This window comes from Oncorhynchus masou, chromosome 28 (assembly GCF_036934945.1).
Source record: "Oncorhynchus masou masou isolate Uvic2021 chromosome 28, UVic_Omas_1.1, whole genome shotgun sequence".
NCBI lineage: Eukaryota > Metazoa > Chordata > Actinopteri > Salmoniformes > Salmonidae > Oncorhynchus > Oncorhynchus masou.
This window is the reverse complement of record NC_088239.1, coordinates 46,748,254-46,775,342: the sequence shown is the minus strand read 5'-3', so window position 1 is coordinate 46,775,342 and position 27,089 is coordinate 46,748,254. Positions and strand designations below refer to the sequence as shown.

The 27,089-nt window shown below is 42.3% G+C and overlaps 1 protein-coding gene across 2 annotated transcripts in view; it reads right to left on the bottom strand.

The window, feature by feature from the left end:
• The window catches only part of LOC135517701 (uncharacterized), a 47,644-nt gene that overhangs the window by 9,029 nt on the left and 11,526 nt on the right, over positions 1–27,089 (bottom strand). For both annotated transcript variants that reach the window (XM_064942227.1, XM_064942228.1), the window contains exons 2-4: positions 18,785–18,975; positions 342–460; positions 178–267 (exon numbers count right to left, since the gene is read on the bottom strand). In XM_064942227.1, coding sequence (XP_064798299.1) covers positions 178–267; positions 342–460; positions 18,785–18,975 — 400 coding nt within the window. The remainder of the gene's footprint in view (positions 1–177; positions 268–341; positions 461–18,784; positions 18,976–27,089) is intronic.

Below are 27,089 nucleotides of genomic sequence, written 5' to 3'. Positions count from 1 at the left end.
GTGATATTTCAGTTTTTATTTTGAAATAAAAAAACATGTTTCCGCTTTGTCATTATGGGTATTATGTGCAGATTGTTGAGCATTTTTATTTGTTGCGTCCATTTTAGAATAAGGCTGTAACGTAACAAAATGTGGAAAGAGTCAAGGGGTCTGAATATTTTCCCGAAGGCGCTGTACCTGGTGGAAGCCCAGGTAGTCCTGGATGGTTGGAGAGGCGTAGAAGATGGAGCCATCAGTGGTCACCACCAGGACAAAACCATCCAGGGCCTACGCAGAGAGAGAGAGGATACATGAGACACACACACACACACACACACACACACACACACACACAGCTATACCTGCAGCAGTAGGTTTCCCTCTGAGAGGCTGACTCCGTCTATAGAAGTGGATGTCCATCCGTTCCTCCCGTTCCCACTGACGAGGGCGGCCGGACACTCACTCTTCTTCTGCAGGGTCGCTGCAACACAGGAGAGTAGATCAAACACGACATCCTTAAATGTATTTCTAGAGTACAGTACATTCCTGAGATGGAGACATGACTGTCTGAAGCCTTTGAGACCCTGGGGGAATGCACACTGCCATTTTTTAGGTAAATATTTAAAGCCCCTATTAAGCTAATAAATGATGGGTTTATACGCATAAGATTCTAACAAACTACAAATCGGTGTCTTTAGAATAACTGTTTGGCCGTTTGAAAGAGGAGAAAATGCACGACGGTGTAATCACATCCAACTTGGATGAAAAAAGCAACTTTCTGAAATCATCCGACAGAGATTCATCCAGGTCTGATTTTTAAAAATGAGGACATGGGCTCAAAAATGAGGACATGGGCTGTAAGGCTGTGCAGGAAGTGCAGCTCAGTTTCCTCCTCATTTTGTGGGCAGTGTACACATACCCTGTCTTCTCTTGAGAGCCAGGTCTGCCTACAGCAGCTTTTCTTTTTTGGGGCGGCAGGGTAGCCTAATGGTTAGCGCGTTGGACTAGTAACCGGAAGGTTGAAAGTTCAAACCCCCGAGCTGACAAGGTACAGATCTGTCCTTCTGCCCCTGAACAGGCAGTGAACCCACTGTTCCTAGGCCAACTGATTTACCTAGTTCAATAAAACATTTTTTTAAAGTAGCGAGACTATGCTCACTGAGTCTGTACATAGTCAAAGCTTTCCTTAAGTTTGGGTCAGTCACAGTGGTCAGGTATTCTCCCTCTGTGTAGTCTCTGTTTAGGGCCAAATAGCATTCTAGTTTGCTCTGTTTTTTTGTTAATTCTTTCCAATGTGTCAAACAATTATCTTTTTGTTTTCTCATGATTTGGTTGGGTCTAATTGTGTTGCTGTCCTAAGGCTCTGTGGGGTGTGTTTGTGAACAGAGCCCCAGGACAAGCCTGCTTATGGGACTCTTCTCCAGGTTCATCTGTCTGTAGGTGATGGCTTTGTTATGGAAGGTTCGGGAATAGCTTCTTTTTAGGTGGTTGTAGAATTTAAGGGCTCTTATCTGGATTTTGATAATTAGTGGGTATCGGCCTAATTCTGCTCTGCATGCATTATTTGGTGTTTTACGTCGTACGTGGAGGATATTTTAGCAGTCTCAATTTGGTTTTTGTCCCATTTTGTGAATTCTTGGTTGGTGAGCTATAACTGATTCAAGTATTTTTAGCCAGATTGTAATTGGTATGTCAAATTTTATGTTCCTTTTGATGGCATAGAAGGCTCTTCTTGCATTGTCTCTCAGATCGTTCACAGGTTTGTGGAAGTTATCTGAGGCGCTGATGTATAGGCCGAGGTATGTATCGTTTTTTTGTGTGCTCTAGGGCAGCGGTGTCTCGATGGATATTGTACTTGTGGTCCTGGCTACTGGACCTTTTTTGGAACACCATTTTTTCTGTTTTACTGAGATTTACTGTCAGGACCCAGGTCTGACAGAATCTGTGCAGAAGATCGACAGTTGACGTCAGTTTACATCCACTTATGTTGGAGTCATTAAAACTCATTTTTCAACCACTCCACAAATTGCTTGTTAACAAACTATAGTTTTGGCAAGTCGGTTAGGACATCTACTTTGTGCATGACACAAGTAATTATTCCAACAATTGTTTACAGACAGGTTATTTAACTTATAATTCACTGTATCACAATTTCAGTGGGTCAGAAGTTTACATACACTAAGTTGCCTGTGCCTTGAAACAGCTTGGAAAATTACAGAAAATGATGTCATGGCTTTAGAAGCTTCTGAAAGGCTAATTGACATCATTTGAGTCAATTGGAGGTGTACCTGTGGATGTATTTTAAGGCTTACCTTCAATCTCAGTGCCTCTTTGCTTGACATCATGAGAAAATCAAAAGAAATCAGCCAAGACCTCAGAAAAACAATTATAGACCTCCACAAGTCTGGTTCATCCTGAAGGTACCACGTTCATCTGTACAAACAATAGTACAGTGTGTATGTACTATTGGGACCACGCAGCCGTCATACCGCTCAGGAAGGAGACGCGTTCTGTCTGCTAGAGATTAACGTACTTTGGTGCGAAAAGTGCAAATCAATCACAGTACAACAGCAAAGGACCTTTTGAAGAGGCTGGAGGAAACGGGTACAAAAATATCTATATCCACAGTAAAACGAGTCCTATATCGACATAACCTGAAAGGCCGCTCTTCAAGGAAGAAGCCACTGCTCCAAAACAGCCATAAAAAAGCCAGACTACGGTTTGCAACTGCACATGAGGGCAAAGATCGTACTTTTTGGAGAAATGTCCTCTGGTCTGATGAAACAAAAATAGAACTCTTTGGCCATAATAACCATCGTTATGTTTGGAGGAAAAAGGGGGAGGCTTGCAGCATCATGTTGTGGGGTGCTTTCCTGCAGGAGGGACTGGTGCACTTCACAAAATAGATGGCATCATGAGGATGGAAAATTATGTGGATATATTGAAGCAACATCTCAAGACATCAGTCAGTAAGTTAAAGCTTGGTCGCAATTGGGTCTTCCAAATGGACAATGACCCCAAGCATACTTCCAAAGTCATGGCAAAAAGACTTAAGGACAACAATGTCAAGGCATTGGAGTGGCCATCACAAAGCCCTGACCTCAATCCTATAGAACATTTGTGGGCAGACCTGAAAAAGCGTGTGCGAGCAAGGAGGCCTACAAACCTGATTCAGTGACACCAGCTCTGTCAGGAGGAATGGGCCAAAATTCACCCAACTTATTGGGGGAAGCTTGTGGAAGGCTACCCCAAACGTTTGACCCAAGTTAAACAATTTAAAGGCAATGCTACCAAATACTAATTGAGTGTATGTAAACTTCTGACCCACTGGGAATGGATTGAAAGAAATAAAAACTGAAATAAATCACTCTCTACTATTAATTCTGACATTTCACATTCTTAAAATAAAGTGCTGATCCTAACTAACATTTTAACATTTAAGTCATTTAGCAGACGCTCTTATCCAGAGCGACTTACAAATTGGTGAAACTGACCTAAGACAGGGAATTTTTTACTAGGATTAAATGTCAGGAATTGTGAAAAACGGAGTTTAAATGTATCTGGCTAAGGTGTATGTAAACTTCCAACTTCAACAGTAGGTGCTGCTGTAGGCCCTCCTTGGTTGAAGACAGAAGCACCAGATCATCAGCAAACAGTGGACAATTGACTTCAGATTCTAGTTCGCTGCAATACGTCCCTGATCATGTTTCACTGTGCTATTTCTGGAACAGACAAGAGTATCAGTGACTTCCTACAGGCCTTACACACACACTAGCAGCTAGAGGTCGACCGATTATGATTTCTTCAACGCCGATACCGATTATCGGAGGACCAAAAAAAGCAGATACCGATTAAATCGGCCAATTTAAAAAAAATGTATTTGTAATAATGACAATTACAACAATACTGAATGAACACTTATTTTAACTTAATATTATACATAAATAAAATCAATTTAGCCTCAAAAAAATAATGAAACATGTTCAATTTGGTTTAAATAATGCAAAAACAAAGTGTTGGAGAAGAAAGTAAAAGTGCAATATGTGCCATGTAAGAAAGCTAACGTTTAAGTTCCTTGCTCAGAACATGAGAACATATGAAAGTTGGTGGTTCCTTTTAACATGAGACTTCAATATTCCAAGGTAAGAGGTTTAGGTTGTAGTTAATATAGTATTTATAGGACTATTTCCCTCTATACCATTTGTATTTCATATACCTTTGACTAATGGATGTTCTTATAGACACTATAGTATTGCCAGTGTAACAGTATAGCTTCCATCCCTACCTGGGCTCGAACCAGGAACACATCGACAACAGCCACACTCAAAGCATCGTTACCCATCGCTCCACAAAAGCCACGGCCCTTGCAGAGCAAGGGGAATAACTACTCCAAGTCTCAGAGCGAGTGACGTTTGAAACGCTATTAGCACCCAGCTAACTAGTTGGCCATTTCACATCAGTTACACGAGCCATTAGGCTGATAAGCTTGGAAGTCATAAACATCGCTGTGCTTGCAAAGAGCTGCTGGCAAAACGCACAAAAGTGCTGTTTGAATGAATGATTACGAGCCTGCTGCTGCTCAGTCAGACTGCTCTATCAAATCAGACTTAATTATAACATAATAACACACAGAAATACGAGCCTTTGGTCATGAATATGGTCGAATCTGTAAACTATCATTTCGAAAACAAAACGTTTATTATTTCAATGAAATACAGAACCGTTCTGTAATTTATCTAACGGGTGGCATCCCTAAGTCTAAATATTCTTGTTACATTGCACAACCTTCAATGTTATATCTTAATTCCGTAAAATTCTGGCAAATTAGTTTGCAATGAGCCAGGCTGCCCAAACTGTTGCATATACCCTGACTCTGCGAGCAATGAACGCAAGAGAAATGACACAATTTCACCTGGTTAATATTGCCTGCTAACCTGGATTAGTAGTTATAACTAGTGATTATGATTGATTGATTGTTTTTTATAAGATAAGTTTAATGCTAGCTAGCAACTTACCTTGGCTTCTACTGCATTCGCGTAACTGGCAGGCTCCTCGTGGAGTGCAATGGTTAGAGCGTTGGATCAGTTAACTGTAAGGTTACAAGATTGGATCCCCCGAGCTGACAAGGTGAAAATCTGTCGCTCTGCCCCTGAACAAGGCAGTTAACCCACCGTTCCTAGGCCGTCATTGAAAATAAGAATGTGCTCTTAACTGACTTGCCTAGTTAAATAAAGGTCTAAAAATATATATGTATTATTATTTAAAAAAATAATAATCTGAAATTGGCGCCCAAAAATACAGATTTCCGATTGTTATGAAAACTTGAAATCGGCCCTAATTAATCGGCCATTCTGATTAATCGGTAGACCTCTACTAACAGCCCTCACCTGTGTGAGTATGACAACAGGACATGGCATAGAAAATGATTATCGCTTCATATGAGCCGTGTGTGTGGAGGGTCACCAGATAACTCATGGAGGTCGTTTGGGTTGTCAGCGGCAGCAGTTTTATGGCTGTAGTCCTTAGTTTGAAGTCTGTCTTCTGGTTCTAAAGGCAGTAGTTGAAGGTCTGTGTTCTCTAGGCCAGTTGTAATCTAATCTCTGTTCTCTGGCTGGCGTTCATTCAGCACTGCGGTCCTCCTTTCCTTCTCCCAATGACTCAACGGCACGGCAACAAACTCCCCCGTCTTGACTCTTTATCTCCAAGCCCCCTTCCCCTCCTTACAAAATAAAATACTCTTTGATGAACTAGCATCTCTCCACAACCTAAAAAACTAAAAGAGTCAGGACGATGTACACACTTCTTTCACTGCAAACTCAAAGCATCATAATGTCACCTAATACTTCCAGCATTGCAAAAGTAGTGAGCACACAGGGCTGTACAAAATGTGAAATAATTAACTTCATTCAATGAAACATAACAAATTGGAAAGATTTAGTATCTTTCCACTTTCACAACTTGTCGCTCTACACAGTAACCCTATACCCTCTGTCTAACCTCCCTCCTCCCTTGCTTTGTTTTGCCCCCCTTCACTAACATCCCTTCCTGCCTCCCTTCCTCTTCCTCTACTCTCTCTCCATCCTCTACTGGGCTCTGTGTGCTGGCGAGGTGAAGAGTTCACACGAACACGCTGCACGCCACGCCAGAGAGATGTGGTCTGTGAGACGGGAGGGGGTCTAAACTGGCTTTCTACACTACACTACAATACAGGACAGGATATGCAGCTTTACTTGATATTCAATTTGGGTTAGATCTGGTTTCAGGTCTGGTTTCAGGTATCCTAGAGACAGAGGCGTGGGAGACTACAGTACAGTACTGTGAATTCAGAGAGTTAGTTTACGTTAAGTTCAGGTTTCAGTTCCGCTCCAGTCTGGTTAGATGGGAGATGGGGGGGGCTCACACTCGAAGGGAAACTACAGTAGTCCAGAATGAGCCAGTTCATCTACACACACACACCTGGCTGGACCACAGGAAAGGGATGGCAGGTGCGTGTGTGTGTGTGTGTTCTGATACTGCCCCAGTTGGAGAGGAAGTGCAGGCAGAAGGAAGTGACAGGATACAAAAAGCATTACTATGAAAGCCACATTATGAAAAACAACAACAACACATCACCATGTCATGTCTTGTTCTCCTACACTGTCCTGTCATATACTGTCCTGTCATATACTGTCCTGTTCTCCTACACTGCCCTGTCATATCCTGCCCTGTCCTGTCATATACTGCCCTGTCCTGTCATATACTGTCCTGTTCTCCTACACTGCCCTGTCATATTCTGCCCTATCCTGTGGTCCTATAATGTCCTGTCATATACTGTCATGTCCTGTCATATACTGCCCTGTCCTGTCATATACTGCCCTGTCCTGTCATATACTGCCCTGTCCTGTCATATACTGCCCTGTCCTGTCATATACTGCCCTGTCCTGTCATATACTGTCCTGTCCTGTCATATACTGTCTTGTCCGGTCACATGCTGCCCTGTCCTGTCACATACTGCCCTGTCCTGTCATATACTGCCCTGTCCTGTCATATACTGCCCTGTCCTGTCATATACTGCCCTGTCCTGTCATATACTGTCCTGTCCTGTCATATACTGTCTTGTCCTGTCACATGCTGCCCTGTCCTGTCATATACTGTCCTGTCCTGTCATATACTGTCCTGTCCTGTCATATACTGCCCTGTCCTGTCATATACTACCCTGTCTTGTCTTTTACTGTCCTGTCATATACTGTCCTGTGTGTCCTTTCCTCCTATACTGTCCGGTCCTCCTATATTGTCCTTTACTCTCCTGTCCTCCTGTCCTGTCCTATACTATCCTGTCTTTTTCATTTTTTCTTTTAAAGCTATTGAGGGGCCCTTAGGGTAGTTAGTACAGCACATACATAACCCGTGTACCAGCCCCCAGGCTCTCTCACACACACACACACACACACACACACACACACACACACACACACACACACACACACACACACACACACACACACACACACACACACACACACACACACACACACACACACACACACACACACACAGACTATATGGAAACCACGTGTTTTATGTGTTTGATACCATTCCATTGACTCCATTCTCGCCATTATTATGAGCTGTCCTCCCCTCAGCAGCCAACACTGCTGTACACACACTGTACACATACTGTACACACAAAATATCCTGACTTGAAATATTGGCTTGTGCCTGTCTGCAACCAGTTGGTGCTAAACATTGGTAGGCTAAGTAAGTCGAAGACACTTTAATCACTTGGTGTAACAGAGGTAGTACAGTCACCTCCTGGCAGCACAGGCAGTTGTGACAGACAGTACGCACTAAACTAGAGCATGTAGTTATCAGGAGTTGACCGTTCATCTTAACAATATCCAATCCATTAGAGGATTGTGAACAACTCAACTCAATTCAAAGGGGCTTTTTGGCGTGGGAAACCTATGTGGGCGTTGCCAAAGCAAGTGAAATAAACAAATAAAAATGACAGTGGAAACTGTGGTGTGGTAGGCCAGGGTTAGGTTAGTGACTGAACTAACTGGGCCTCAAACCCTGCTCACCCCTCCCCCTTACCCCCTCACCTTTTCTTATCAACAAACACAGGAAACAGAGGCCTCATGATTAGCCAGGCACGTAGGGATGTGCATCTTTCACTTTCAAGACGATTCGATATGCATCTCGATACTTGTGCTCCAATACGATACAGGAATGATACATTTTGGTTTGAAACGATTCAATGCGATCCGGTTTGACTAGATGAACGAATCGGTGAGATTCGGTTTGATGCGATAAGATTCGATGCATTAACAGTTGTTGCATAAACACATACATTTTTCGTTCTAAATTAAAATCTGCTGCTGATGGAGCTCCTGAGCTGGGCCTCTGAGCTGACTTCCGTCTCTTTGTGTGTGTGTGTGTGTGTGTGTGTGTGTGTGTGTGTGTGTGTGTGTGTGTGTGTGTGTGTGCAAATTATGTACAGAGTTGACAAAACATAACAACATTAGGAACACCTTCCTAATATTGAGTTGCACTCCATTGTGCCTCAGAACAGCCTCAATTCGTCGGGGCATCAAATCGTTGGGACTACAAGGTATCGAAAACGTTCCACAGGGATGCTGCTCCAAGTTGGCTGGATGCCTTTGGGTGGTGGACCATTCTTGGTACACAAGGGAAACTGTTGAGCGTGAAAAACCCAGCAGCATTGCAGTTCTTGACACAATCAAACCGGTGCATCTGGCACCTTACTACCATACCCCTTTCAAAGGCACTTAAATATTTTGCTTTGCCCATAGACCCTCTGAATGGTACACATACACAATCCATGTCTCAACTGTCTCAAGGCTTAAAAATCCTTCTTTAACCGGTCTCCTCCCCTTCATCTATGCTGATTGAAGTGACATCAATAAGATATTATAACTTTCACCTGGATTCATGTCATGGAAATGTTTTGTACGCTCAGTGTATATGTCTATGGTGGATGTAGTCACCTGAGCTGAGCCATAAGGGAGACTAGTGGGCATCTACCACCCCACTATCAGGGGGGCAATGCAACCTGTTTTTTTTCTCCCCTCACTTTTGATCTGAAATTCACCATCACTTACTTGTCATTTTTTCTGATTAAAATTGTCTGAGCTAGTAATGTGTAGATATTTATCTTTAAAAATGATCTATGACATACAGTGCCTTGCGAAAGTATTCGGCCCCCTTGAACTTTGCGACCTTTTGCCACATTTCAGGCTTCAAACATAAAGATATAAAACTGTATTTTTTTGTGAAGAATCAACAACAAGTAGGACACAATCATGAAGTGGAACGACATTTATTGGATATTTCAAACTTTTTTAACAAATCAAAAACTGAAAAATTGGGCGTGCAAAATTATTCAGCCCCTTTACTTTCAGTGCAGCAAACTCTCTCCAGAAGTTCAGTGAGGATCTCTGAATGATCCAATGTTGACCTAAATGACTAATGATGATAAATACAATCCACCTGTGTGTAATCAAGTCTCCGTATAAATGCACCTGCACTGTGATAGTCTCAGAGGTCAGTTAAAAGCGCAGAGAGCATCATGAAGAACAAGGAACACACCAGGCAGGTCCGAGATACTGTTGTGAAGAAGTTTAAAGCCGGATTTGGATACAAAAAGATTTCCCAAGCTTTAAACATCCCAAGGAGCACTGTGCAAGCGATAATATTGAAATGGAAGGAGTATCAGACCACTGCAAATCTACCAAGACCTGGCCGTCCCTCTATTTCAGCTCATACAAGGAGAAGACTGATCAGACATGCAGCCAAGAAGCCCATGATCACTCTGGATGAACTGCAGAGATCCACAGCTGAGGTGGGAGACTCTGTCCATAGGACAACAATCAGTCGTATATTGCACAAATCTGGCCTTTATGGAAGAGTGGCAAGAAGAAAGCCATTTCTTAAAGATATCCATAAAAAGTGTCGTTTAAAGTTTGCCACAAGCCACCTGGGAGACACACCAAACATGTGGTAGAAGCTGCTCTGGTCAGATGAAACCAAAATTGAACTTTTTGGCAACAATGCAAAACGTTATGTTTGGCGTAAAAGCAACACAGCTCATCACCCTGAACCTACTCTCCCCACTGTCAAACATGGTGGTGGCAGCATCATGGTTTGGGCCTGCTTTTCTTCAGCAGGGACAGGGAAGATGGTTAAAATTGATGGGAAGATGGATGGAGCCAAATACAGGACCATTCTGGAAGAAAACCTGATGGAGTCTGCAAAAGACCTGAGACTGGGACGGAGATTTGTCTTCCAACAAGACAATGATCCAAAACATAAAGCAAAATCTACAATGGAATGGTTCAAAAATAAACATATCCAGGTGTTAGAATGGCCAAGTCAAAGTCCAGACCTGAATCCAATCGAGAATCTGTGGAAAGAACTGAAAACTGCTGTTCACAAATGCTCTCCATCCAACCTCACTGAGCTCGAGCTGTTTTGCAAGGAGGAATGGGTAAAAATTTCAGTCTCTCGATGTGCAAAACTGATAGAGACATACCCCAAGCGACTTACAGCTGTAATCGCAGCAAAAGGTGGCGCTACAAAGTATTAACTTAAGGGGGCTGAATAATTTTGCACGCCCAATTTTTCAGTTTTTGATTTGTTAAAAAAGTTTGAAATATCCAATAAATGTCGTTCCACTTCATGATTGTGTCCTACTTGTTGTTGATTCTTCACAAAAAAATATAGTTTTATATCTTTATGTTTGAAGCCTGAAATGTGGCAAAAGGTCGCAAAGTTCAAGGGGGCCGAATACTTTCGCAAGGCACTGTAGCCAATGAATATAGAGCCTTGAATTTTACCCCTGTCTCAAAATCGAATGGTTTTGACTGTTTGGACGTTTTTATGGAGCGCTTCTCCTCCTGCTTGGACCATGTAGTGCCGCTTACAAAAGTGATTGCTGTCCTCGTTTTGAAATGATCAACTTTACCCTGTATATCTAAAAATGACCATATACACTGATTGTTTAAAGAAAAAACACCATTTTCAAATTCAAATGACATTGATTCAAATTACAACAGTGCACAGTTTGACTCGGGGTTGATTGGCATGCAAAATGACTTGTAGATCAATGACTGTCAATGCAGTTACATGTTTAGTTCATACACTGAAGGAGAGGACAGTCACGAAATATGAGATGTATTTTTGGAAGGTAGAAAGAAATTAATATGAGCACAAAATGTCGTAACGTTTGAATCGATTTTCTGACCAACGAACGCTATATTCGGTTTGGGGTCCCACAGACCGATGCACTCATCTTAAACATTTGAACCTGTGGGGATTCGTTACATCCTTACAGCCAGGCCAAAACACACACAGCTGCACCAACGCTCAGATACACACATCTGACTGGCCCTGGGGGCTGATGACAGCACGACCTCAAATAACAAAAGTGAATGTAGCCAGTGGGCAACAACAACAACATCATAATAAAGGTTCTCTGGATAAGTATGAGCTAAGGCTCCCTGTTGCTATGGGGAGAGGGAGTAACCATGGTAACCAACACTAGGCGATGTGGATAGCCTCACCTGGGGCTTATTCACAAGGGTGCCATGTTTATAGAGTGCTTAGATAGAAATGTGTTATCTAGAACAGACATGGTACTAAGAATAACAAATCCTATCAGCTCTATACTATATATTTCTATCTGCAATGTTTCTGATCTATACATTGGCTTACCTTAAAAGCACAGACCTTTAGTCACTTAAGTATACATCAGTGGCAGTCAGTGCCATTTAAGATGAGGAAGGACGATAAAAAAAATTTATGAGCATGGCATTATTTCTAATACAGCATATTGGGTGACTGTCATTCATATTCCATTCATCCAGTCGCACATTCAATACCACCTTGCACACTCATGCCTGCATCTAGCTGATCTATGGTGCAATTCTATTGGACAAATTCATGTACAGTGGGGAGAACAAGTATTTGATACACTGCCGATTTTGCAGGTTTTCCTACTTATAAAGCATGTAGAGGTCTGTAATCGTTATCATAGGTACACTTCAACTGTGAGAGACGGAATCAAAAACAAAAATCCAGAAAATCACATTTTTTAACGAATGAATTTGCATTTTATTGCATGACATAAGTATTTGATCACCTACCAACCAGTAAGAATTCCGGCTTTCACAGACCTGTTAGTTTTTCTTTAAGAAGCCCTCCTGTTCTCCACTCATTACCTGTATTAACTGCACCTGTTTGAACTCGTTACCTGTATAAAAGACACCTGTCCACACACTCAATCAAACAGACTCCAACCTCTCCACAATGGCCAAGACCAGAGAGCTGTGTAAGGACATCAGGATAAGGACATCAGGATATAATTGTAGACCTGCACAAGGCTGGGATGGGCTACAGGACAATACGCAAGCAGCTTGGTGAGAAGGCAACAACTCTTGGCGCAATTATTAGAAAATGGAAGAAGTTCAAGATGACGGTCAATCACCCTCGGTCTGGGGCTCCATGCAAGATCTCACCTCGTGGGGCATCAATGATCATGAGGAAGGTGAGGGATCAGCCCAGAACTACACGGCAGGACCTGGTCAATGACCTAAAGAGAGCTGGTACCACAGTCTCAAAGAAAACCATTAGTAGCACACTACGCCGTCATGGATTAAAATCCTGCAGCGCACGCAAGGTCCCCCTGCTCAAGCCAGTGCATGTCCAGGCCCGTCTGAAGCTTGCCAATGACCATCTGGATGATCCAGAGGAGGAATGGGAGAAGGTTATGTGGTCTGATGAGACAAAAATAGGGCTTTTTGGTCTAAACTCCACTCGCCATGTTTGGAGGAAGAAGAAGGATGAGTACAACCCCAAGAACAGCATCCCAACCGTGAAGCATGGAGGTGGAAACATCATTTTGATTTGATTTGATTAATATACTGATTTTTAAAGGATTTATACTTTTACTTTTGATACTTGAATACATTTAAAACCAAAATACTTTTAGACTTTTACTCAAGTAGAATTTCACTGGCTGACGTTTTATTAAGTTATCTAAACTTTTACTCAAGTATGACAATTGGGTACTTTTCTCACCACTGCCAGTTTGTCACGTGCGGCTTTGCAGTAACACATACCACATGGCTACGCAGACACGCTTGTACATTTATTTTGCAACGCTCACGCTTGCAACGTGGCCGGTGAGATTTGCATGTTAGGTTGGAGACGGATAACAGGTTGTTACAGGATGACATACGGTGGAAAGGATACAGCCGCTCAGCAGAGGGGATTGGAGCAGTGGGGAGATGTATCAGAGAGGCCTGATCTAATGCTCCTCCAGGTGGAGGGAGTCAGTCTCTCCTGCACTCTCTTTCTTTCCCGGTCTTTTTCCACCTCAGACCTTTTCACTCACTCTCCCTCTCGGTCTCTCTACTTTTCCCTCTCTCTCTCAAGTCTCGCCATCTCTCACTATCTTTCAGTGTTCCGATCCTTGATAAAACTCTTCCTATTGCACTACTTTTGGCCAGACCATAAGGTGCCATTTCAGATATGTCCATGGACTTAGCCATTCTCAGTAGGCTGGAAACTTGAATTTCTCTCACACAGGTTCTCACACAAGTCACGCATTGACGTCAATGGGAGATTTGAGTGAATGTTTGAGTTGCAGAATACTTATCTCCAGAAAGGATTCTTCCCTCTAACAAAACATATAAACTCTACAACACATCCTGCTCTGTGACTGACTAGTTGACTGGGGAAGTAGCTACATATTTGGCAGCTGTTAGTCAGTATCAAGAGGCCTAAGTCTCCATACAGTAGCTGCCTGTGTTGTCGGTGGCTACAGTGGATGTAGAAAGCTGTAGGACTACGACAACCGCTACAGAATATGGTGTCATCATCCCATGTGACTGGTCTGACATGTTGATGTTTGTTAGAGTTTCGCTATCACCTAGTTGCTGGAAAGCCCCCCCCCCCACACACACAAACACAAACACACACTCACAACACATACACACACCCTTGTCAAGAGCCTGCATTTTGTGCCACTGTTCTTCAGAGCTTCTAGGACTCCTCCCCCCCTACCTCCCCTCTTGATACCTCCCCCTGTCTCACCCTGCCTCCCCCATGAGCTCCATCAACAGCACTGCTCAGCAGCTTGATAACAGTTCCTAAGACACTTTCGTTATTGTTAGTAATCAGGCCTACTACAGTCTGCAGACGACACAACAGTAGTAGGCCTGATTACCAACAATGACGAGACAGCCTACAGGGAGGAGGTGAGGGCCCTGGGAGTGTGGTGCCAGAAAAACACCCTCTCACCCAACGTCAACAAAACAAAGGAGCTGATCGTGGACTTCAGGAAACAGCAGAGGGAGCATCCCCCTATCCACATCGACGGGACCGCAGTGGAGAAGGTGGAAAGCTTCAAGTTCCTTGGCATCCACCCACACAGACAGTGTGGTGAAGAAGGTGCAACAGCGCCTCTTCAAACTCAGGAGGCTGAAGAAATTTGGCTTGGCACCTAAAACCCTCACAAACCTTTACAGATGCACAATAGAGAGCATCCTGTTGGGCTGTATCACCACCTGGTATGGCAACTGCCCCACCCGCAACCGCAGAGCTCTCCAGAGGGTGATGTGGTCTGCCCAATGCATTATTGGGGGCAAACTACCTGCCCTCCAGGACACTTACACCACCCGATGTCACAGGAAGGCCAAAAAGATCATCAAGGACAACAACCACCCGAGCCACTGCCTGTTCACCCCGCTATCATCCAGAAGGCGAGGTCAGTACAGGTGCATCAAAGCTGGGACCGAGAGACTGAAACACAGCTTCTATCTCAAGGCCATCAGACTGTTAAATAGCCATCACTAGCACATTAGAGGCTGCTGTCCTAAATACATAGACTTGAAATCACTGGCCACTTTAATAATTGGAACACTAGTCACTTTAATAATGTTCACATATTTTGCATTACTCATCTCATATGTATATATTGTATTCTGTCCTATTCTACTGTACTTTAGTCTATTCCGCTCTGACATTGCTCGTCCAAATATTTATATTCTTATATATTCCATTAATTTATTTTAGATTGTGAGTATTGTTAGATTTTACTGCACTGTTGGAGCTAGAAACACAAGCATTTTGCTACATCCGCAATTAATCGGAATGGCCAATTAATTAGTGCCGATTTCAAGTTTTCATAACAATCTGAATTTTTTTACACCTTTATTTAATCTTTATTTAACTGGGCAGGTCAGTTAAGAACACATTCTTATTTTCAATGACGGCCTAGGAACGGTGGATTAACTGCCTCATTCAGGGGCAGAACGACAGTTTTTCACCTTGTCAGCTCGGGGGATGCAATCTTACAGTTAACAAGTCCAACGCAATAACGACCTGCCTCTCTCTCGTTGCACTCCACAAGGAGACTGCTTGTTATGCGAATGCAGTAAGCCAAGGTAAGTTGCTAGCTAGCATTAAACTTATCTTATAAAAAACAATCAATCAATCATAATCACTAGTTAACTACATTACTAGATATTATCTAGCGTGTCCTGCGTTGCATATAATCTGACTGAGCATACAAGTATCTAAGTATCTGACTGAGCGGTGGTAGGCAGAAGCAGGCGCGTTTCGTGCGTTTTGCCAGCAGCTCTTCGTTGTGCGTCAAGTGTTGCGCTGTTTATGACTTCAAGTCTATATCAACTCCCGAGATGAGGCTGGTGTAACCGAAGTGAAATGTCTGGCTAGTTAGCGCGCGCTAATAGCGTTTCAAACTTCACACGCTCTGAGCCTTGGGGTGGTTGTTTACCTTGCTCTGCATGGGTAACGCTGCTTCGAGGGTGGCTGTTGTCGTTGTGTTCCTGGTTCGAGCCCAGGGAGGAGTGAGGAGAGGGACGGAAGCTATACTGTTACACTGGCAATACTAAAGTGCCTATAAGAACATCCAATAGTCAAAGGTTAATGAAATACAAATGGTATAGAGGGAAATAATCCGATAATTCTAATAATAACTATAACCTAAAACTTCTTACCTGTGAATATTGAAGTCTCATGTTAAAAGGAACCACCAGCTTTCATATGTTCTCATGTTTTGAGCAAGGAACTTAAACGTTAGCTTTCTTACATAGCACATATTGCACTTTTACTTTCTTCTCCAAAACTTTGTTTTTGCATTATTTAAACCAAATTGAACGTTTAATTATTTATTTGAGGCTAAATTGAATTTATTGATGTATTATATTAAGTTAAAATAAGTGTTCATTAAGTATTGTTGTAATTGTCATTATTACAAATAAATAAAAATAAAAAAACATTTCAAAAATCGGCCGATTAATCGGTATTGGCTTTTTTGGTCCTCCAATAATCGGTATCGGCGTTGAAAAACCATAATCGGTCGACCTCTACCCGCAATAGCATCTCCTAAACACATGTATGTGACAAATAACATTTGATTTGAACACAGAGAAGAGAGAGAGAGAGAGAGGAGGTTCTGTGTTTTTTTTTACACAAAAATCAACTGTAATAGTTGGTCTTGTCCCATCTTGATTACTGTCCGGTAATATGGTCAAGGGCAGCAAAGAAAAACCTAGCAAAGCTGCAGCTGGCTCAAAACAGAGCAGCATGCATTGCCCTTAACCACACACATTCAGGGCGGCAGGTAGCCTAATGGTTAGAGCGTTGGGCCAGTAAACAAAAGTTTGCTGGCTTGAATCCCCGAGCTGACAGATAAAAATCTGTTGTTCTGCTCCTGAACAAGGCAGTTTACTCACTGTTCCCCAGGAGGCAGTCACTGTAAATAAGAATTTGTTCTTAACTGACTTGCCTGGTTAAATAAATAACAACAACATGCATGCCAGTCTTTCCTAGTAAAGGGTTGACGTTAGAGATCAATTGCTTCTCTTGTAGTTTTTATGAGAAATATTACTGTGACAAAAATGCCACATTGTCTGCATAATCAAATAACATTCAGCTCAGATACCCCACAAGACATGCCACCAGGGGTCTCTTCAGACACCCATACATATGCCACCGGCGGTCTCTTCACAGTTCCCAAGTCCAAAACTAATTCCCGGTAATGCTCAGTTGTAAACATAGCCACAATCACACATGGAACTCCCTTCCATCTCGAATTACTCAAGCAAACAGCAAAATTACATACAGTGGGGCAAAAAAGTATTTAATCAGCTATCAATTATGCAAGTTCTCCCACTTAAAAAGATGAGAGAGGAAAAGATGAGAAGAAAAAAATCCAGAAAATCACATTGTAGGATTTTTAATGAATTTATTTGCAAATTATGGTGGAAAATAAGTATTTTAAACCTTTTTAACATTAAACCTGACTTTCCTAGAGATGAAAGTCTGATTTACAGTTTTACTGCAATATACACTACCAGTCAAAAGTTTTAGATCACCTAAAGGTTTTTTTATTGTTTGTACTATTTTATACATTGTAGAATAATAGTGAAGACATCAAAACTGTGAAATAACACACATGGAATCATGTAGTAACCAAAAAAGTGTTAAATACATCAAGATATATTTTATTTTTTAGATTCTTCAAGGTAGCCACCCTTCGCCTTGATAACAGCTTTAACACTCTTGGAATTTTCTCAACCAGCTTCACCTGGAATGCTTTTCCAACAGTCTGGAAGGAGTAGCCACATATGTTGAGCACTTGTTGGCTGCTTTTCCTTCACTCTGTTGTCCGACTCATCCCAAACTATCTTAATTTGGTTGAGGTTGGGGGATTGTGGAGGCCAGGTCATTTGATGCAGCACTACATCACTCTCCTTCTTGGTAAAATAGCCATTACACAGCCTGGAGGTGTGTTGGGTCATTGTCCCGTTGAAAAACAAATGATAGTCCCACTAAGCCCAAACCAGATGGGATGGCGTATCGCTGCAGAATGCTGTGGTGGCCACGCTGGTTAAGTGTGCCTTGAATTCTAAATAAATCACAGTGTCACTAGCAAAGCACCCACCATAACACCTCTTCCTCTATGCTTTACGATGGGAAATACACGTGCAGAGATCATCCGTTCACCCACACCACGTCTCACAAAGACAAGGAGGTCGGAACCAAAAATCTCAAATTTGAACACCTGACCAAAGCACAAATTTCCACCTGTCTAATGTCCATTGCTCGTGTTTCTTGGCCCAAGCAAGTTACTTGGTGTCCTTTAGTAGTGGTTTCTTTGCAGCAATTTGAACATGGCCTGATTCACACAGTCTCCTCTGAACAATTGATGTTGAGATGTGTCTGTTACTTGAAACACAGAGTGATGGTTGCTGATATTGAGCCTCTGTACACCTATGTAGATATTCCATTAAAAACTGCCATTTCCAGCTACAATAGTAATTTAAAACATGAACAATATCTACACTGCATTTCAGATCAATTTGATGTTATTTTAATGGACAAAAAAATGATTTTCTTTCAAAAACAAGTACATTTCTAAGTGACCCCAAACTTTTGAATGGTGGTGCAGGAGATCAACTTTATTCAGTGAGTTCGACACCTTTTATGAACTGTCATAATACCTAGTGGTTAAACAGGGAAGTAGTTCATTCCGACACCCTCAACTGTTAGTGGCAATGTAGTGATACACGCACACACATTCCTAGTTGTCTATGGTAATCTATACTCTCCACTTCACACTTCTGGCTGACATAAAAATAACCTGCTAATGTAATGACTGTAGAGCATGTTCATAGCCTTATTACTTTCCAACAGTGAGTTTAGAGATACATTGTGGTGTGTGTATGGTTCTGTGTGTGCGTGTGTGTGTGTGTGTGCACTTCCGTAGTCCACTCACCATGGAAGAAGCTCTTGACCTTGAGGTATCCCACACTGAGCCGGAGGACGGACAGTTTGTCCAGCCGACCCCTGACCTCTTGGGAGAAGGGCAGAAGGCCAGTCAGCCGGTCCAGCTCCCCGTTCAGACGGTCCCGGTGACGTTTAGACGGGTTGGTCATCACCACACCGTCCCCTGGAGCAGGCTTCAGACTGGGGACAGGCAGGAGAGGGGAAGGGGGATTTAGGAATTTACTGAACAGAGCTGAACTACTGCAGCTGCTTTCCAGAGGATTTAGCTCAGAGGGCTAACAGACTGAGGCCAGAATCGAGAGGACGAGGGACGATTAGGAATCAACTGAACACAGACTGGAGTAATGCATGTGATTGTCAGAGGCTTTAGCTCGGTGAGCTAACACAATCCTATGGTGCACAGATGACCCAGGTTCAAAACTAGTCAGTCAGTCATTATTGACATGATCTGGATACCTTGAGGTGATGCCCATCAGCTATTGGGGCCATTCAGGAGAGGAGGTCAAAGGAGGTGAAGTATAATAGATTTGATACCTGGTCAGTCAAATGTATGTTTGTGTCCCTGTAGTCAACAGCAGGCTGAGATACTGTTTCAGGGCAATTTCTCTACAGCAGATCCTTGACTAAACAACAAAAGGCGTGTTCACACTGCACCTAAGCCCAGGACTAAGAGCCTCCTTAGCCCAGGGCTAGCCGGCCCAGCTCAGGAGCTCCAGAATCACAGTGTCAAAATAGTCAGTGACACGGGTCAAGAACAGACATGCTTAATGACCATTCCACAGGTGCATGTTCATTAATTGTTTATGGTTCATTGAACAAGCATGGGAAACAGTGTTTAAACCCTTTACAATGAAGACCTGTGAAGTTATTTGGATTTTTATGAATTATCTTTGAAAGACAGGGCCCTGAAAAGGGGACATGTTAGCTCGCTGCCTAACGTTAGCTGGCTACTAATATATCAAATCTTCTTTAGTATATGAACTATATGCTATTCAACTACCCAACATTTATTGACTTGATTATTCATGTCACTCTTACCTTAGCTTACTTTGAATGTACCAGAGCGCAGAATAACTGATGAATTTACAAACACTCCACACCCGATGAATATGGCCAACGTTGGGGGAAAATAACGTAATTCAATTCTTGCCAGCAGCACAGTTAGTCACCAACGTTTTGGATAACATGAAAAAAGCCTTACCAGCTCTGCTAGGGTGAGTAGAATGGTAAGAATGAGGATGTGTTATCTTATTTGTGTCTGGAAGTAGCTGGCAAGCTAGCCAACTTTAGCATGTTAGTTTGGGTGCTTGACTGCCTTTGTTAGGTCGGAGAGCTTGGATCAACCCTGCTCCTTGGCCAGAGGGGGCAGTGTACGCTCTGAACAGTCTGAATTTCCAAAACACCCAAATTCATAAAATGTCTAACTAGTCATTTGTTATGCTAACAAGCTAGCAATAGGCTGCATAGCAACAACATCAATTTCCGGTAGACATGCGAAGCTCAACTGAAAGGTTAGCATTTGTTTACAGTATACTAAAATGAACTAATTGCATATAGTGTGAAGTATATACTCATTAAGCATATAGTATATTAGTATGGGTATTCGAACACAGCTTGGGTTTGTGAGTATATTGATAAAATGTGTACATATGTTCTAAATGCAGGTTTGAAACCTGTTATCAACATGTATATTGCGGGGGTAGTGGAAAAATACCGAAACGTAGTGTTTGGGGCCGTTGGTCATTCGAAAAGTGTAGGGGCAATATTGGCTAAATTTACAACAGGAAAAGTATTATATTTAGTGGGGACACAGGCAGAATCGAATGCGGTTGGTCAACCGTGCCTGTAATTGTTTATTTGGGGTATTAGGTTGATTGTGGAGGTCTGCACACTACAAAATGTATAGTAATTTAGACTAAGAATGCATTGAGATACCAATCTGTAATTACCACAAGTGATGAGAATAGTTCATGTTGGGAATATAAGATGAATATACTGTTTGTAAATGTACATTTTAACCGTGACGATGGGTGCTAAGTTGAGGGTCTTGAATTTGAGTGATAGACTCAACTTGGAGCATTGAAGACAGTCATTCTAAATGTGGGTTGTATAACATTGATAGTAGGGGTTTTGTTTTACCATGTTATCAGAATTCTAATGTTAAAATGCATTAATACATATGGCTTTCTGGATGATACAGCACAATTGACTGCATGTTTTAGTATGTTTATAACGATATAAGTGGACTAGCAGTAATGACTAATGTGTTATGGGTTAGATAGAATGATTTATTGTGCAAAATATATTTGTAGCCGGAGGCTAAGTACATACAGGGACAGAATGTTTGCATAAGAGTGTGCCAAATGATAGGTGACCATTGCTGTACATTCATAACCCAGGGTGAGGTTAACTTGACTATTGTAGTGGAGCATCTGAAAGAGCTCAGTGGTGATCTCGCAAAAGAACACCAACCAGACAACGATTGGAATCGGTTTGGATGGGTTATTATTTGGTGTTATGGGAGCTACAATATATCATAGGTTGATTTATGGCATAGTTATTTTTTTTTACAATAATGCTTGTTATAGTTGACTCCAACACCTGTTGAGAAATTGTGCAGCAAAGCCATTGAGTCTATTCTTGCCATGTCATTACTGACCCCTGAAGGAAGCACCCAGAACCCTATTTACCTGATCTATTTCCTGTCTGATTAAATGTCTGATGAAGACGATGATAATCCATAACACCAAGGTAAAAACATTCAGTTAATAGTGCAGCCTGTCCATGCCCACAGAGGGATGGGGGTTATGTGAATGGTGCTCCCAAGGTAGAGTTAAGGCCCTACCATCATGGTGACCCTGTGGCAATATGGACAATCTCAACGAAGTGATTTCCTTGTGTGTGGTGATAAAGTATGTAGTGATGTTTAAATTCATATGTTCCTTTCCCCCTTCTGTTTCAAATATTTTTTATTAAACACACACAAGATTAGTGTATAGGTATACAAGACAGGTATACAATACTTATCTAAACATAAAAGAGCATTCAGGAACAGCAAGACCCAGAGCCCTGGGTGCAAAACAAATAATACAAAACACGACATACAAAACAAGGACACGTAGAAAGAAAGAGGGAAGATGTCCCCCCTATCCAAGTAGGAGAGGAAAAGCTGCCAGATTTGATCAAATGTCGATAATTTATTGTTCAGAATATATCTAATTCTTTCGAAGTGTACAGTGTTTGCCAATTCACTGAGCCATAATTTGGTAGAGGGCGATTCCCTCCTTTTCCAAAACAACAAGATTAGTTTTTTTGCCAAAATGAGACCGTACGAGATTAGTTGTTTTTGGGGGTTGGTTAATCCGTTTAGGGACTCAGATACTCCCAGGATTATCAGAAGCGGGTCTGGATCTATTGAAGTCTCCAAAACTTCAGAGAGGATCCCAAAAATTCCACACCAATAACCATGCAAGCTAGAGCATAGGGCAAAGCAGTGGAGTAGTGTACCCTGCGCAGCCTGACATTTATCACATGTAGGGGATGTATTAGGAAATATCCTATGCAGTTTAGTTTTGGAATAGTGTAATCTGTGTAATACCTTGAATTGTATGAGACGATGTCTGGAGTTAATGGAGCATGTGTGGATATACTCCAAGCTCTCTTCCCAGTCTGCCACAGAAATGTCAGTCCCTAGTTCTTCCTCCCATTTTGCCTTGATGGCATCTGTAGAAGGTGTGCTAACAGATTCAAAAGCATCATATAGACGCGATATCAGTTTATCTGAGGTGGGCATATTTCTATGCATCTGTCAAACATGGAAGGTTTAGCATTCCCAAATGTTAGGAGGTGTTTTCTAACGTAGTCTCTAATTTGTAGGTATCTGAAAAAATTCTGGGAAGATTATAAGTTTCCCTCAGCAACTCAAAGGAAGCAAAGGTCCCTTCTATGTATAAATCCCCTATGGTACTTATCCCCAGCTCTCCCCATCGCTCAAAGGTGTTATCAAGGTTAGAAGGGGCCAAGGAGGGATTCCTGGCGACAGGGAGCATGAATGACATTGGTCCAAGCTCAAAGTGGACTTTAATTTGCTTCCAGATTCGGACTGTGCTATGTATAATAGGATTGTTACAATAAAGTGACATCTCCAGATTGACAGGCGACAAAATCACAGACTTCTCTTTTTTACTTTATTTCCTTAAGTACGCCAATAGAGAAGGGGTGACACTCCTCACGCTCCATAGTAAGGCAGCTGGATGCCGGAAGTGCGTCATCCAGCAGAAACGTAACAACGCGGAGGTTAGCGGCCCAGTAATAAAATATACAATTTGGGAGAGACAATCCTCCTTCCATCTTGGATTAACAGAGGTGTTTTTTACCTATCCTGTGTGTTTTATAATCCCAGATGAACGGATTGTTAATTGAGTCCAGTTGTTTATGAAAGGATTTAGGTATGAATACTGGGATGTTCTGATATAGGTAGAGCAGTTGTGGGAGGAAGACCATTTTAATGGCATTAATTCTTCAGAGCAGAGAAATTGGGAGAGTTCTCCAAAATAGTATGTTTGCTTTGAGATTTTGTATCAGAGAGGGGAAATTCTCTTTAAATAGTAAGGAGTATTGTTTGGTAACTACAATTCCTAGGTAGGTAAATTTTTCTGAAGATGGGAGATGTTCTAGCCAGGAGGTGTTTTGCGACCGTATGGGCATTAATTCACTCTTGTTCCAATTTATTCTGTATCCCGAGAAGGTACCAAACAAATTGATCACATCAAGAATAGCTGGGATACTAGCCTGGGGTTCTGTTACATAGAGGAGGATGTCATCTGCGTATAGGGAAATCTTATTTAGAGTATCTTTAGTATTATAGCCGTGTATTGCTGCATGAGATCTAATCGTCTGAGCGAGGGGTTCGATAATTAGGGCGAAGAGCATTGGCGACAGCGCACAACCCTGCCTTGTCCCCCTGTTAAGGTTAAATCCGGGCGACAATGATTGGTTAGTGAGTATTCTGGCACAGGTGTTCCTATATAAAAGCTGGATCCAATTTATGAACTCATCTCCAATATTACATTTCTGTAGGACCTTGAATAGATAGGGCCACTCAACTTGGTCAAAGGCCTTTTTGGCGTCAAGAGATATGACGGCAAGGTCCACGTTGGGTAACCTCTGAGAATACATAATATTGAAGAGGCGCCTGAGATTGAAGAATGAGTTTCTGTTAGGGATAAAGCCGGTCTGATCCGAATGGACCAATTTGCCAATTAAAGTGCTAAGCCTGTTAGCCAGAGTTTTTGCTAAAATCTTTTGGTCTGTATTAAGGAGAGATATTGGTCTGTATGACCCTACCTCTTCTGGATCTTTACCCTTCTTATGTATAACTGTAATGAACGCTTCGTCCAAAGTAGAAGGGAGAGCTCCATCCTCATTGGCCTGAACCAACATTTTGTGCCGGGAGGGAGAGAGCATGTTGCTGAATGTTTTATAGAATTCACCAGGGTATCCATCTGGGCCCGGGGTCTTGCCACTCTTTAGAGATTTAATTGTTTCTCGAATTTCATCAAGAGATATTTCCTTATTCAGGAAGTTAAAATCTTCCTGGTTCAGGGCAGGAAGATTACAGTCCTCCAAAAATGTTTGCATAATTAAGGGGTTAGGATCCGCTTTAGATGTATATAGAGTCTCATAAAACTGCCGGAATCTGTCATTGATGTCTTTGGGGGAAGAGAGTAATTCCCCAGATGCAGATTTAACTTTGTGAATCATTCGGTCGCTCACATTTTTTCGAAGTTGTCTGGCGAGTAATTTGTGTGGTTTGTCACCAAACTCAAAATATTTTTGCTTGGCATAGAGAAAAGATTTAGCAATTTTAGCTGACAGAATCTGTTTATATTCAAATTTTAAAGAGGTAATTTTTTTATGTTTCTCCATAGATGGGTGGCTAGCATTCTCCCTGTCCAGTAAGTGAATTTGTCCCTCCAGTTCTTCCAGTTTTCCTCTGTTTTGCCTACTCCTGGCAGCCTGAAAGGAGATGATACAGCCTCTCAGATAAGCCTTCAGTGTATCCCACAATAATGCTGGGGAGGTCTCTGTATTGTCGTTGGTATCAAAGAAAAATGTAATTTGGTCTTTAAGATATTCACAGAATGTTGGTTCTGTGAGGAGCTGAGGATCCAACCTCCAGACCCTCTTGTTTGGTACAATGTCACCCAATCTCAGGGAGAAGGTGAGTGGACTGTGGTCCGAGATTATAATATCATGATACCTCACATTACAGGTATAGGGGAGTAGTCTAGCATCCAACAAAAAGTAGTCAATTCGAGTGTAAACATTGTGAACATGAGAGTAAAAGGAGTATTCCCTACCCATAGGGTTAGCGATCCTCCATATATCAAATAAGTTTGAATTTATTATGTAGGTATTCAAGAATTCGCTTGAATAGGAGGTAGGCGTTCGCCGGGTAGAGGATCTATCCAAATACTGGTCTAGCACAGTTAAGGTCCCCTCCAATGACCAGGTTAGTATGGGAGATATCTGGAATCAGGGCAAGGACTCTTTTGAAAAAAGAGGGGTTATCAATGTTTGGCCCATAGATATTTAGTAGAGTTACTGAGGTAGAGTGGATTTCTCCTATTACGATCACATACCGACCCACTTTATCAGCAAGGGTGCCTCTCGCTTTGGCAGAGAAGTTAGAGTGATACACTTGCCCCACCCACCTACACTTAAGTCTGCTATGAGAATTATTCTTCAGATGGGTTTCTTGCAAAAATATAATATCAGACGAGAGTGCTTTCAGGTGGGCTAGGACCTTGCCCCTCTTAATTGGTTCGTTTAAACCCTTGACATTCCAGGAAGTGAATGTAAGCCCCGCCCTCCTCTCGTTTGTAGTTCCTATGGTGGCCTGCATACCATGTAACTTGATAAAAAGTTAAGAAAACGCACCAAACCATCACGATCAGCATATGTAGCAAAATCGTATATAAAAATATATATTTAAGGAATATGTATATACATCCATATGCACATATACACATACAAACATTCATACCCCAGTATAACAATCTACACTGATTTAAAATATACACATACATAATACTAAAATGCTAAGAGAAAATAGTAATAAAGTACAAATAGTAATTATATGTACGCACACCTACACAGCCATAAGCACTAAAGAGGGCTGGTGGGACTCTAGTCGGGAGAGCGGCCCACGGCTAGACAAAGGCAGAACGGCACAAAACATCAACTTGCTAACCAGGTGTCTGCGTCTGCCCCTTCCCAACCATCACCCCCAGTCCCCTGCAAGCAATAAATAAATGGTATGGTAGTAAGAATAATGTAAGGATTGTAAAATAAATAACGAAACAAAACAAAAGTGGGGGAATATAAGTATATCCATCCGAAGGTGTCAGTGATCAAACCTGGAAGTAAAAATATGCATCACTCTGAGCACAGCCGGGATGAAAGTGAATTTAACGTTAAATGAGAGCTCTGACCGCCATCCATTGGTCGGCTCAGCGTCTTACATGTTCGGTAGCCCTTGTTGAGCCCGTTTAATACGGTTTCACCCAATATGGTATAGTATGGATTCGAGTCCATGAGCAGGCCCTAACACGCAATGACAAGGCACTCTAACCTGTACGGGGGATTGGTGTATATCCCCGGATAAACTTCTCTGCGTCCAAAACCGAGGAGAGCCAAATCTTCTCACCGGAAGGCGGGGTAATTCTTAGTCTTGCAGGGAAGAGTAAGGCTGGGCGAAGATGGAGTTTGTAGAGTTTGGTCATGACATCTCTGTAGTCGGCGCGATGCTTTGCCACATCGGGCGCATAATCCTCATATACACGGAATGGATGCCCTTTATGTGACAGGTTGCCCCTCATTCGAGCTTCACGCAGGATAAGATCCTTGGTCTTGAAACTGTGACAACAGATGATAACTGGGTGAGGACGTTGGCCCGGTCCAGGCACTGGGACAAGGGAGCGATATGCACGGTCCAGGTGGGGATCCGAATCCAAAACATCCGATCCCATTGCATCATTCAATAGCTTGGCGAAGAAGTCGGTGGTGCGAGAGCACGCCTCTACCCCCTCTGCCAGACCAACAACGCGAAGGTTATTACGTCTGGATCGGCCCTCCAGGTCCACCACTTTCACAGAAAGCCTCTGCACACTATCCTGCAATGACGTTCATAGCTTCTCTAACTCGTCGATCCTACCAGCATTGAATTCAGAAGCTTTCTCAAGGTCCACAATACTCTGGCCATGCGAAGCGACCGTTCGAATGATGCTCTC